Below are 14,975 nucleotides of genomic sequence, written 5' to 3' on the forward strand. Positions count from 1 at the left end.
AGTACGCCATGGACTTGTGAAAAGAATACGCACTTACTTGATGGCAGCCCTCCTACGTAAACTTGAGCTCTTACGCTGCGTGCTGGAGGGCAGAGTGATGGCCCACGGATCCCAAGGATGGAGCCTGTGAGGAAGCGTACCTGGGATCACATGGGCCTGGTCCTCCAATCAGGAAACAGAATTAGATTTTACATCATTTCAGAAGGGAATCCCGTAATCAGATTTAATTACAATTTACAGGATAGGAATTTAATTCCTAATTAGCTTCATTCCACCAACTTCACTACATCTTAGTTCGGTTAGTAAAAATTTAATTTTGCTGATAATTACTGACAGCATTAAAACTCCAATCTTTGCAGAAATAAAAACTCATTTGATACAATGAAACTATCCAATTTTTGAGATGAAAAGGGTTAAAACATTCCTGAGATATCCCCTTGCACTGATGCAAACCAGCCCTGCGCCGGTTTGCATCAACTGTAACATTTTCGTACGCAATTGGGCAGTTGGTGGGCAAATTGCCCAATTCTATGTCTGCAATTGTTTTTTCTTTGGCTGTGAGAATGATCTGTCAACACGTACATTGACAGAACGCAAGTTCAGGATTTAGCGCATGTGGAAATCTCAAACTTGTGGCCCATTTCAAAGGAAGTGTGATGGCATACTCTTGAGTAAATTCTGGACCAATATCTTAAAATAATTTTTCTATTTGTCGGAGTTATTTGGCACGACAGACCAGATTTTAGTTGTTACTCTGAAAGGCACTCAAAACCGTAACAGTTGAATAATAGCTATGATTGTGTACAAAGAGCTATGGTATTTTTTGAAGGAAAACAATTAATTTTTTTTTTTTACAAAGTGACAGGTTATTAAATGTAAACTGAAGAATTTATATTGGTGCATTTAAACAGCCTGGATTTTCTCATTAGTATTATTTTAATGTTGGTAGTTTACGCTGTTGTTAAAATAATGCCTTAATAAAGTCTAGGCTGACATCTCATCATCATATTAATTTTAAAACTTCATTATAAGTAAATGCTTTTTCTCTTTTTAATAAGTAAATTCAATTATCATTAATATCTTTGTTCTTTCCCATCACTTTGAAAATGTTTAACAAAATGATCTTAAATGCTAATCATGTTAACTGCTTGATTTTGATGTGGGAACCCGATGGAGAGTCCTTTTTTGATACAATTGTTGCTAAGATTTCAAGAACTGTGGAAGATTCAAATTAATTGTTCCACGTCTGCAACACCCAAGTTCCAAAACACAAAGTGCATGGTGATCTAATATTACATTACATAGAATTAACAACACAAACAGGCCATTTGGCCCAACTAGTCTATGTCAGTATTTATGCATCACACGAGCCTGCTCACAACCTTCATCTCACCCTATCAGCATATCCTTCTATTCCTTTCTCCCTCATGTATTTATCTAGCTTCCTCATAAATACATCTACAATATGATAAGTCAAGCCTGCAATTTCCTGTGACTGATTGATAGTCTTCACTTTTATTTCAGTTTTCTTTTACATTCCAGATTTTCCTTCTACTTTTTCAAGCTTGTCCTCTTTTTGTGCTGTTATTTTCTTTCATTTGCATGTTCCTCTCAGGTATGCAACTTTTAAATTATTTTCTTTTGCAACCTTGATGTGACATCAGTGCTGATTTTAATCATTTTATCTGGTTAATAGTTCCCTTTCACAGTGTCAATTAAAATGTAGTCTGTTCTGCCAAATAACTCACAAAATCTTAGATAGTTTAAAGTATTGTCATGGAACAGAGCTGAAAACTAAGAAGCGTCAGAGCGCAGGAAACTTTCTACTGAAGATAATCTTACCGAGATTAATTCTAATTTCATCGATTTCTACAATCCTTCACAGTAATATGTGACCATGAGGTTAAAATGCAATTGAAAAATTCTGGAGAGAAATGTTTAAAACAGGACACAAGATAATGGGGAGACACTTCTGGATGGGTGCTTATTGAAGTATGTGTGCAAACTAGAGCAAAGTAGTAGAAAATAAAATTGCAAAAGCTTAGCTGGCTGGTAAGATTTTACTGGGCTATTTGGTGGACATATTTGAAAAGCTCAAAAAACTTCCAACTTTTTTTGCAAGGTAAGAAAAAGTATAGAGCCTTGAGAAAATCTTTAGCTAGGTCCTGTAAGACAATGTAACTATGTATCAGATATCATCATCTTCACTGTGGACTGTGAAATGTCAGCCCTGGAAGATAAAGATGCAATTCTGGAGCATTCATCTCAGCTTTGCACAAAATTCAGCATTTTCCTCTCCCAAAAGATAGGCTAATGAATTGCAGGATTTTGTCAGAGTTTAAAATCTGTTTTCAGAGGACTTTGTGGTAAAGGCCAAGATTGTCACAAGTCTAAAAGAGAATTTGATCAAAGTTGCTGGTGACTGCGGAGAGATCATTTTCAAGACATGCTTCTTGATTAGTTCTTGAAAGAGCCGTCAAAATACTTGTCCACTTCACCTCAACGTATCTTGTGTGAAGTTCATTTTTCTTCACTTAGTTACATCAGACACAAATATAGAAGCCGCTTGATTGTACTTGCAATTGAAACACTCCGAAATCAAACAGAGATTCCACAATTTGCGCACTAGCTGCAAACCGGTTCATCTACTCATGGAGACGAAGGTAAATCATCAAGCTTTTTTGTATATAAAGTGTTCAGTAGTATAGTGCTGGCACAGCATCACTAATGCAGCTTTCTGTCCTAAACAATATGTTGTTAAGTGAGAAATAAAATCCTCTTCTTCTATGCAAAAATACTATTAGAAAGGGAAGCAAGCAAAGGAGTTGACTCTCTAAAGAGGGAGTCTGGGAACCTCTTCTCTAAACAGAAACCAGTGGCAAATATTAGGGGCACTAATGCTATAAAAGGAAAAGAAAATTCCAAAACAACTTGAAGCAAATATTAGTACTTGGAACAGGCCAATCCTAAAACATTCAAACACAACTGGATGGGTCAACCAAAGCATAATGGTGACTTTGTGCACAATAAGAGCAAGAAACATGCAAAAGTTTTTGAAGTGAGGATGCTAAGATTACATTAAGTTATGGATTGAAATAGGCCAGACATGAGACAGAGAAAGACAAAGTTCAGATCCCAATTGGCTTAATTTTTCATTGCCTCTCACTATACCCAGAAACCACCAATAGATTTTCACCCATCATGCACCCCCAGAGTGCTGTAAGCTGCAAGGCTGTCCTGTGCATTGATATTGATGACAAATCCAAAGACAAAATCTGAAATAAAGAACAGGTTACCCCCAATATTGCAGGAATTATCCAGATATTAAGGCAATGTTTCAATTTAGCATTGTAAATATTTCTGAATTTTCTCAATTCCACTACCAAGAAGAAAATCTTGCATTAACAATGGTTCTCTCAAAAACCCAGCTGCCAAACAGAGGCTGTAAGGGGAGATGTTGCCCCATAAATACTGTAAGCAGACAAATGGTCAGCCCAAGTAGATCAAAGAACTAAGTGGTCCTTCGTCAGTGAAGTAACTACCATTATTCCCTCTAAACAGATTGTAAGGATGATCCTTACAATGAACAGTGAAAATAAAAGAATGCATACCAAAATGTTACTGAGGAGACTGAAAATCTATTTGGGGTAACCACAAGAATATCTGTATTCCTGCAGTGAAATCTCAACAGTTTAATCTAAACTGTTGCCATGAAATCTCTGGGTATCCCATCTTTTAAGAACCATCTTGATTGTCTTGAGGTGGACTCACACTCTGGTTTACCTACCATATTCTACACATTTGCAAATGTTCAACAAATAGTGTAGTCATGTACTGGTATCAAAGCCAAATGCACATTGCATCCAGATATTGAGGAAGAATAAGTCATTCCTTGCTTGTCTACACACCTTACAGCAGTAGCATTGTTGGCCAGCTTTATTTACTGAAAATACAAATTACCCGGAGCTCAAGCCCAATTTGCCTGCACGTAGGTGCCTCAGTTGTAAAGGGAAGCAGTCACCACAGATAGATTAGATGGCTGTGGAGCTTGCAGTGAGAGTCTACATAACACATTTGCTTAGTCCATCAGTTTAAGGTGACAGCTGCTTTCTGGTTCATTTCAATTTCCTGGGAAAACAAAGAAAGATTTGGGACAACTGTGCAAAGTGGTTTAGGTGCTAGTTAAACATCTCAGCTGAAATGTTTGGCATCCATTTAGAAGTTAGTTACTGTCATAAATAGGATCTGCAAATAGTATTATTGGCTCCTGATGAGACTTGGGAGGATTCAAGATGCATGCTGGTGAAATCATTGTAAGGAAACCACAATGAGGATTAAGTATTTTTCATTTGATAATCTTATCCCAATATGGATTGATTAGAGGTCTGCAGACGCTTGGCGTACTCTTCAACACAGTTTGATTAATATATAGTTTGATTAACACCTCAAACCTTTCCTTTTAGATGCAGTTGACCTTCAGGCCAAGTATCGGTTGGAAACCTCCAGTTCTCAGAGGCTGTGAAGTAGAACCCTAAAGGGAAACGTCTTTATATTCGGAGATGAAAATGCACTTGTATACTTCAAAAGGGAAAAAAAACTCTTAAATGCTCTGACACCTTCCTAGGAACCAATGATTCTGAATGAGGAAGATAGCATCAGGCAGAGACAAAGATGTAACTGGAGAAAAGATTGAGGAAGGTCAAACTTCATGGCTTGACTAAAAACAAAAATAGACTCTCTTCTTTATAGCCATATTTTGACTTTATCTAAAAAAAAGTGTTATGTAGACAAATAGCACCTTTTCCACACAGCAGCATGCACAAACAGAAATGATTCAAAACAATCTTTTGTTGGTGGTATTGGTTATGAGGGAAATGTTGGCCATAATACCAGGAGAACTCAGTTATTCTTTAAATAGTGCCATGGAATCTTCAACATCCACCTGAACCATCAGTATAGACAAGGTGCTAGTTAAACATCTTACCTGAAAGGCATCACTGAAAACAAACAGCACTCCCTCAATATCGCACTGCAGTGTAAATTTAGATTATGTGCTCAAGTCCTGAAACCTGCCATGAACCCATGACTTTGACAAAAGGCAAAAGCGGGACAAACTGACCCTTGATTGGATATTCATTACTAGAAAAACTATACAACTGGAAAGCAAGCCAGCTTGAATACTTCCATAGTACTAAGACTACAAGAAAACTAATTATGTCAAGTCAAATATTTTCTTGATGTCAGTGGTAGCACTCTCACCTGTCAGTCAGAAGGTTATGGATTCAAGTCCTGCTCCAGAGACTTAAGGACAAAATCTGGCATGATACATAGCACAGTACTGAGGGAGACTTGCAGATGAGACGTTAAACAGAGTCTTCATCCCGGAGATTGACGTAAAAAATTCCATGGCACTATTTGAACAGCAAGTGAGCTCTCCAAGTGTCCTGGCAAATATTAATCTCGCAACCAAAGTCGTTCCAAACAAATTACTTGGTAATTTTTTTTCTCGTTGCTGTTTGTGGAGCCTTGCTGTGTGTAAATTGGCTATTATGTTTCCCTATATTGGAACAGTGACTACACTTCAAAAGCACTTCATTGGCTGTGAAGCGCTTTGGAACGTCCAGAAATCATTAACGGCGATAATAAAAATATAAACACATGCGGCCGCAACTGATTGAATAAAGGACGCAGAACTATTAAAAGGGTGATTTTTTTTCTCATTAAACAGCGAGGATATAATTCATACACACACATAAATGAGGAAAGATGGGAAAAGTGTGGAACTTATCTAAAAGTCAAAATTTCCATCATCAAGCTCAATATATAAATTACAAAATTAACATTTTAGAACTGCCCAGGAGTTAATAACATACCTGTGCTTCTAGCTGTACTTCTGTAAGTGCCATCATTTCTTCATATGTTAGCTGGGAGAATAGAGCTGCATACTTATGCAGACGCAAACTTTTTAGCCAAGCTGGAACATCTGTAATTAAAAAATGTTAACAGCTTTACTAGAGTGTAACATCTATATTTTTCAGTAACAATGTACTGTACTTATTTTTATTAATACTAGTTTTCCAATCTTATAATATGTTAAGAAATTTCAATTATAAAGTAGTCACTATGACCTTGTTCACAACATTTAAGTATTAGGGCCACCAAATCCACTTTGCGTACTATGTCACTGGCTAAATTACCTCTGAATCATCAGCAGATTGTCCAGACCAGCTGCATAAATGCAGAACCAATATCAGTTGAGCTGACCCAACTCATCTGCTATGCCAAACACTTTCTAAATTTAGCACAGTTTTGGTGTACTTTTGCATAGTATGTTCCAATCTCTTCTCAGGGAAAATAAAACTTTGAACAGCCTTTCACTCTGTACAATTAATATGTATACATTTCATACCACACTTCACAACATACAAATGCTGAATTACTGAAATAAAAAAAATGTTTTAAACTCCATTCACAGAACACAAATATTCTTGAATAGAGTAACAATGCAAGTTTATTAAAGGCAGGAGAATATTTTCTCCACGTATTGATGATTTAATTATTCATATTTCTAGACTAAATAGACCATTAAATCTGGAGTACAGCCCAGTAGAACATATACCTCCTAATCACATGGTCACACATTTGAATCTCAGGACCCCACTTCACTCAGACCTGCCTGCCACTATTAAAAGTGAACTGCGTCAGTTCTTGGCCAAGCCAAATGAAACACCATACACTGATGCTCCATGTGTAGGGTTCAAGAGGCAAGAGAACACTCACATCTCACCGCATTACAAACACACTTCCTGCAATTGGTGCATACAGCAACACAGGCAGCGTTAGCCAGTGATCACACCAGACTGTTCTCTTAAGGCTTTACTAAGGTACCAAGTGGCTCTTGCAGGCAAACAGATCAAAATTAGATTTTACAGCTTTTTTTTTAAAAAAGCAAATATTGGCAATGAACCAATGAAAACGAACCCCCCAAAAATTAGCTACCCAGAGAAACCCATACCATTCAGTAAACCTGCATGCACAATTTAAATTCTGTGAGCCTAAACTTTATTTGCAAATGGAAACCAACTATAAAATGCAAACCTCTTAATTTTAAACTATTGTAAATGAGTGGTAAAATCTCTGAACTGTACCATTACAGACATCAGATCCAATGTGGTAATATGTATTCCAAGCTAACTGACAGGACAGAGAGGCTAATCCACTTTTGAAGATGATCTGAAATTATCTTCTTGTTTTAAGCTACAATAATCAGGATATTGTCAAATTTGTCAATCTCCTTTTTGAGAATGTCACTTTGTGGTTTTGGAAAAGCATTGGGCTATTCAGTCTACTCTTTTTTCAAAATTGATTTATTCAAAACACCTCCTGTTCCATTTTATTTAAATTGCTGGATATGAATTAATGGATAATTTGAATATTTTTACATGTAAACAGGAGTAAACTATAGTTGCACTTGTAATTAGTATATGGATGAAATTTGAAACAGTTTGATTGCAGAAACCAGGAACAAATACTTTTCCTGTACATCTTGCGTTTTATAGGTACAACGTCCCGAATCCAGAATTCCAGAAACCAGAATCGTACAAAAACGGGACATTTTTTTTTGAAAAACGCATTACAGATGGACATCAAATCGGTCCGAGCCTTGCCGAATGACCCTCGACCCCGACTCACGTGCTCCCCTCGACCCAACCCAAATCACACGCTGTTTTAATACCTGACCCGAAATCCGGAAAAATACGAAAACCGGCACGGCCTCTGCCACGAGATTGCCGGATTCGGGAGGTCAGATTTTCTTCTCCGAAATAACCCGAAAACCGGCACGGCCTCGGGACGTTGTACCTGAACATCAGTCCCCGAAATCCTTGGTTGGGCAGGCAATTTGCTACTATGGCTTGTGACTTGGGTCAATTGGTAGGAAGCTTGTAAGAGTAACTTACGACGCAAGAATTTTTCTTGCCTCATTCTCTGCCCCAAATGAACTTTGCAGATGGGAAATTACAAATTTGGAATTATCGATGCATCACAATATTGTGACAAGCACAATTGGATGTTTATTACTTGTGCAGCAAAATTAATATTCTACTAGTTAATGTTAAAAATGTCATTTTCACATTTTAAAACACCTTAGTTATAATATGACTGTAAATGTTATTGAGCTCACCGATAGTGGCACAGCTTCTAATTTAGATTGATGCTATCTGAACATAAATCTTGGTAGACATTGGCAAAAGCACTAAGCAGCAGTTTGAGAACAGCTGAATTTATGACAAAAGCAAATCTGAAACTCAGATGCTCCTTCAAAATGCACAGAGGGCTGTGTGCAGCGTACTGTACTGAATCTGTAAATACAAAGTGCAGTCTTTGCCGCAAACTCACATCTGCAAAATGAACTGTTTCTATAGCATTCAGTTCTACTTGTCCATCCCTAGAACATGCCTGCAAACGTCAGAGTGGAGAGGTGAGGGAGAGTTGCCAAGTTCCCAATTTTAAAATATTGTTTGATAACGGTACAGTATCTTGTGTGATATAGGCGCAGCGCTCCGAATCTGGAACCCTTGGGACTGAGGCCGTTCCGGATTTTGCATTTTGCCAGATTTTGGAAAGTTTTTCTGACGTCACGAATCTGGAAACACCCGAGCCCAGGTGTCAGAATGTCAGAAGGGGAGAGGGGGGGCGAGGTTGGTGTTCGCCGCGGGTGATGTTCGCCAGGTGATGAGGTAATCGGCTGGGGCCCCGCCGCCAGGTAGGTGTTCAGGCGGACGGGCCGGCGAGGAGGCCTCGGGGCAAGGGCAGTGGCGGCAAGGTGAGGCTCGAGGCAAGGGTAGTGGCGGCGAGGCAAGGGCCAAGGTCGGGCAGCGGCAAGGCGAGGGGCGGTGAGGTGAGGCCTGAGGTCGGGCAGGGGTGAGGCGAGGGGCAGTGAGGTGAGGCCTGAGGTCGGGAAGCGGCAAGGCGAGGGGCGGTGAGGCGAGGCCAGAGGTCGGGCAGGGGTGAGGCGAAGAATGGTGGGGGGGGCCCCCCCAGAGGTTAGACTGCGGCAGGACCTCGAGGTCAGACTGCGGCAGGACCACGAGATCAGCAGGGTTGGCGGGTCCGAATTCCGGAATATTTTACGGATTCTAGACGACCCTGCCACCAATCGGGCTGGAGTCCGGATTCCGGAACATTCCGGATTTTGGATGCTCAACCTGTACTAGTTTTGGTTAATTTTTTCGATACTATTACACCGGCGTAGGTTTTGTATTTTAGCAGCACAGGTTCAACAGAATCCAACACATTCTGTGGTTGCTCAAACTTGAAAGAGAACTTGCTCGATTAAATGAGTGAGGGGACACTTTCTCTATATGTTAAGAACAGTTTGACAATTAAACAAGTTAACTTTAATTAGTCAACACATCTCGAAGTTTAAAAAAAAAATCAAAGTTTCCATCTCTTGCATTCATATTTTTAGAAAATAAATTGATTTTTTTTGGCCGAGGCAGGCAATTTTTGTCTGGCTTCAAATTTCATTTTTGTCTGTCTTGAAGACTCTCTCCAGACACCAAATTTGGAAGAACAATATTTCCCCTTAATATACAGATACATACATAAAACTGTGACTTTGATCCAAGTCCCATCAATAGCAATATTTGTGAATATTAACAGCAGGAGTTCACTTCTACAAATAGCTCATTTCTCATGTATGCTGTACTTTAGGACTTAAAACTACACCAACTGTATTCCCAGTTGTGACAAGGGCTGACAACTGAAACGTTAACCTGCCCTTTTCACCTTACAAATGCTGCTGTGCCTGTTGTGTACTTTCAGCAGTTAGATTTTTTTTTCCCAGATTGCCAGCATTTTAGTTTATTTACACCTACTCTCTTAGGAACATACTCACAGGAGACGACCATTCATCCCCTCAGCCTGTTCTGCCATTCAATCAGATCATGGCTGATCTGTATCTCAACTCCATATACCAGCCTTGGTTCCATAACCCTCAATACCCTTGCCTAACAAAAACCTATCAATCTCAGTTTTGAAATTTTCAATTGACCTAGTCTCAACAGGTTTTTGGGGAAGAGTTCCAGATGTCTACTACCCTTTGTGTGAAGAAGTACTTCCACACATCATCCCTGAATGGCCGAGCTCCAATTATAAGATTATGCCCCCTTGTTTTGAACTCCCCAACAGAAGAAAGTCTTCTTCAACACCTCAAGTAGATCAGCACATGGATCTTCTATACTCAAGGGAATACAAGCCTAGTTTATGCAACTTGTCCTCATTTTTGTCTGACTTTTCGTCTCAGTATCATTCTGGTGAATCCATGCAGCACCAAGGCCAATATGTCCTTCCTGAGATACGATGCCCAGAACTGAAAACAGTACTCTAAATGGGGTCTAACCAGAGCTTTGTTTACCTTTAAATTTAGACTATACAAGTCACCAGTGAAAAGATATACTTCTGTCCTGCCTTGTAAAATTGATTCTAGGCAGACAGCCATTACCACCAATTTGCACTCATAACACATTTAACATACAAAATGTCCCAGGGAACTTTACAGAGTAGCAATAAGAGAAACAAAAGGCTGAGACAGGGGAGGGTGTTGAAGAGGAGTGACTGAAGGCCTGGCAAAAAAGTGGGATTTGAGAAGATTTAAAAAAAGGAGAGACAGGAGACAGAAGTTTAGGGATAGAAATAAAAACAGAAAATGCTGAAAATGCTCAGCAGGTCAGGCAGCATCTGTGCAAAGAGAAACAATTTTAACGTTTTAGGTCAATGACCTTTCGTCAGACCGGAGTTAACTCGGTATTTCCCTTCACAGATGCTGTATGACCTGCTGAGTATTTCCAGCATGTTCTGCTTTTGTTTCAGATTTCTAGCATCCACAGTAATTTGCTTTTGAGTTTAGAGTTAGACTTCCATTGAGAACAGTAGCAGCAACTTGCATTTATATAGTCCTTACGAAGAGAGGCTGAGTCAGAGGAGAGATGGGGGGGGGGGGGGGGGGGGGAGGGGGCGCGAACACTAAATCTTGGTCGAAGAGATGGGTTTTAAGTAGGGTCTTAAAGGAGAAGAGGAGGGTGTAGAGTTACAAGGATCGAGGGAGGTGCAGAGTTGAGGGAAACAATTCCAGAGAGTAGGACCTATGTGGTTGAAGGCATGGCTGCCAATGGTGGGGTAAAGAGAGGATGCACAAGAGACCGAAGGAGATTTTGAGGGACCAATTTGGCAACTGACCCTATGTCTGCAGATGATGTCGCCATGGGGCAGCATTCAGACAAGAGGAGGAGCCAAAGATGAATCCTTGGAGAACTTCAGAACCAACCGTGCAGGTGTGGAAAGAGAAACCATTGCTGGAGATGCTCTGACTATGAGCAAACAGTTAAGAGTGGAACCAAATGGGAGCAATCCCATGGACAATAGAGGAGATTCGTTGAAGGAGAATATGTGGTCAACTACAGGCAGCTCTCGATTATCCAGGTCCCTCGGGGATTGGGCTATTCCGGGTAAACAATTTTTCCATTAGGGTGAGTCTACATTTTAAAGTTAAAACTTTAATGAATCAATACAATCAGCTACAAACAGTAACAGCATGTACAGGTTCTGTGCCTGGAACCCAGTGCCAGCCCTGCCCCCGTTCCCAACGTCAGCGGCGGCCGCGAGAGACAGCGGCTGCAGCAGTGCGCACACACACACCGACAAAGCAAGGGCAGAGGGTGGTGATTTTTACGGTGACAGAGAGAGAGAGAGAGAGAGAGAGAGAGAGACAGAGAGAGAGAGAGAGAGAGAGAGAGAGAGAGAGAGAGAGAGAGAGAGAGAGAATGAGCAAATACAAATGAGCAGTGTTTGGAAGGCGATTTTTCCAAATTATTTGGAGCTGTCTTTTCACTTGTTAGCAACAGAATTTTAAATCCCGTTACAACGGTTTCCCGTTGGATCCATGTACGGATAATCGAGAGTTGCCTGTATATTGAAGATTGGAGAGAGGTTGAGGAGAGATAATGTACCAGTCATAGAATGTTTTAAAGTGACTTTGACCAAGGTGATTTCAGTGCTGTGACATGGGTACAAATCAAAAATACCTAACAAATTCCTGTCCAGTCCCAACAATATGAGCTCAGGTACACTGAAGGTGTCAACATCTACATTTGCTGCCCATAAATGTACAATACTTCATTATGAATTCACTAATTTAACAAATCTTCAAAATAGTGTCATGGTATTCTAGGTACAAGCTACAAATCCTTCATTGGATATAATGGGCATATTCTTCATGTCTAACATTAACAACTGGGCATATATTGCCCTCTTGTGTTAATTGCGGTAAAAAAGAGAGAGCATTCCCTAATTTATGTTATACAGGTGCAGTGTCCCGAATCCGGAACCCTCGGGGCCGAGGCCGTTACGGATTTTGCGTTTTGCCGGATTTTGGAACGTCTCTGACATCACAAATCCGGAAACACCCGAGCCCAGGTTCGGGTATTTCCAGATTTCGGGGGGGGGGGGGGGGGGGGGGGGGGGGTGGATGCTTGTTGATGAGCTGTTCCGAGTCGCCGGGTGTGGTTGCGCCGCCGTGGAGTTGTTCGGGCGGGGCCTCGCCGCCACCATGTTAGGGCGGGGCCCACCGCCCAGGCCCTGATTGGGTGGGACCCCACTGCCGTGGAGGAGTTCCTTGTCTGGCCCGAGGTAGGTGGGATCGGGCAGCCGAGGTAAAGGGGAGGGAGGGGGCCGGGGCGAGGTCAGGCCCCGCGAACTCGGGGTGGGTGAAGTCGTGGCGAAGTTGGGCCGGGTCGAAGTCGGTTCGCTGAGGCTGAGGCTGGGGAGCGGCTGGGGGGGGGGGGGGGGGAGGAGTCCGGATATCAGAACATTTTACGGTTTCCAGACGACCCCGCCACGGATCGGCACGGTGTCGAGTTTCTGGAACATTCTGGATTCTGGAACTCCAGATTTGGGAGGTCGAACCTGTATCTACTTTTTCACCAAAATTAGTGCATTGAGGAAAATATATTTCTAAGAATATTGGTTAAGATACTGAATGTCAATCATAAAACAGGAAAGAAAAAGGCGCGTATCCAAGCAAAGCCTTCAGAATCGAACATATTCTGTATGTGATAGCATAAAATATTTTTGTATGAATAGAAAGCTGCTAACCAATGTAAAATGTTGCAACCCTAACTTTATAATATTAAAACAAGCTAGATTCATTTTAGAAGATTTGGTAAACCATTATAATTTAAGAAAGAAGGACTTGCATTTATATACCGCTACCGCCTTTCAGAACCTCAGGATGTCTCAAAGTATTTTAAATTCAATTAAATGCTTTTGAAATGTTATCACTATTTTAATGTAGGAAACAGCAGCCAATTTACGCACAAGGTCACACAAATGCGATAGTGACCTAAAAGTCTGTTTAAGTGATTTTGGTTGCGGGATAAATATTGAATGAGACATCTGAGAGAATCCCCAGCTATTTTATGCCCACCTGAGGGTAGATGGAGCCTCAGACAGTGCAGTACTTCCTCAGTACTGCATTGGAGTGTCTGCCTGGATTTTGCATTCAAGTATCTGGAGTGGGGCTTGAATCCACAGCCTTCTAACTCAGAGGCAAGAGTGCTACCACTGAGCCATGGCTGACACTTAATCTTTGAGCACAGAAAATGACCAATTGCTAAGTATCATCCGAAGGACACCCACAAGGACATCCTAACAAGTGATTATGGGAAAAATACTAATCTGCATGTAAACATTCGGCATATGTTTGGAAATGGGCCTATATACCCATCGATTAGCCAAGACTCCAAACTGGTCCTGATGTCAGAAAAATGTCTGCCGGTTTAGGCCAATTTGATTTTCTGGTGGAACTCAGAAGTGTCCAATCAGCACAAGATTGGAACTGAATCCCTATTCAATAATTTTTTTTTTTTTAAAACAGAATACAAGATTCTGGATGAAGCAATACAGCTGCACCCTTATGTATTTTAGCATAGACTTTATATATACACATGCCTATTTCCACCTCCAGATCACTTAACCTCACCCTGAATGCTGCTGAAATCCTCATTCAAGCCTTTATGACTTCCAGCCTCAATTTCTCCAAGCTCTCCTTTCCAGTCTCCTGAGCTTCACCCCAAATTCTCCCGCGCATCCGAAACTCTGCCATCCACATTCTATTCCACACCAAGTCCCGCTCATGAATCATCCGTCCTTGTTGATATCTATTGGCTCTGTTCTCCAAGGCATTGAAGTCAAAATACTCATACACAAGCTCATTCAAGTTGTTTCCTGCTAAACTGCTGTACCTTTTTTGAACTTAGAAATGACTATTGGCATTATTAGGGAATAAACAAGTGCATGCACTCATATGATAGTCCGTTGTCCTTCATTTCAATGAAGAGGTTAACCTCTTAAAATAGGAATGTCATATGAACACATTAAGCTTTTGCCCTCTAATATCAACAGCAATTTCCAGGCTCTCTCAAAATGAACCCCTGATATTAGTATGGTATGAACAAATATCTCTTCATTACAGCAATTGTCACTGAGCATTATGGTCTTCACCAGATGATTGTGCTCATCACCTTGATCATCTAGCATTTGCCATGTTGCATCTTTGGAGCGAGAATCTGAAGTATTATTTTGGATCTCAGATGGTAGTCCATTCAAATTTACAAGTATATCAACTGAAGGATATCCTTAATAGACAGGAAATTGATGGGATTGAAGGTCGATAAATCCCCGGGGCCTGATAGTCTACATCCCAGAGTACTTAAGGAAGTGGCCCTGGAAATAGTGGATGCATTGGTGATCATTTTCCAACAGTCTTATCGACTCGGGATCAGTTCCTATGGACTGGAGGGTAGCTAATGTAACACCACTTTTTAAAAAGGGAGGGAGAGAGAAAACGGGTAATTATAGACCGGTTAGCCTGACATCGGTAGTGAGGAAAATGTTGGAATCAATTATTAAAGATGAAA

General features: G+C 40.7%; 1 protein-coding gene across 4 annotated transcripts in view; it reads right to left on the bottom strand.

The window, feature by feature from the left end:
• samd4a (sterile alpha motif domain containing 4A) overlaps positions 1–14,975 on the bottom strand; it is a 218,623-nt gene that overhangs the window by 55,101 nt on the left and 148,547 nt on the right. For all 4 annotated transcript variants that reach the window (XM_070879186.1, XM_070879185.1, XM_070879188.1 and 1 more), the window contains one exon: positions 5,874–5,983. In XM_070879186.1, the coding sequence (XP_070735287.1) occupies positions 5,874–5,983 (110 nt within the window). The remainder of the gene's footprint in view (positions 1–5,873; positions 5,984–14,975) is intronic.

The sequence above is a fragment of the Pristiophorus japonicus genome, chromosome 4 (assembly GCF_044704955.1).
Source record: "Pristiophorus japonicus isolate sPriJap1 chromosome 4, sPriJap1.hap1, whole genome shotgun sequence".
Taxonomy (NCBI): Eukaryota; Metazoa; Chordata; class Chondrichthyes; family Pristiophoridae; genus Pristiophorus; species Pristiophorus japonicus.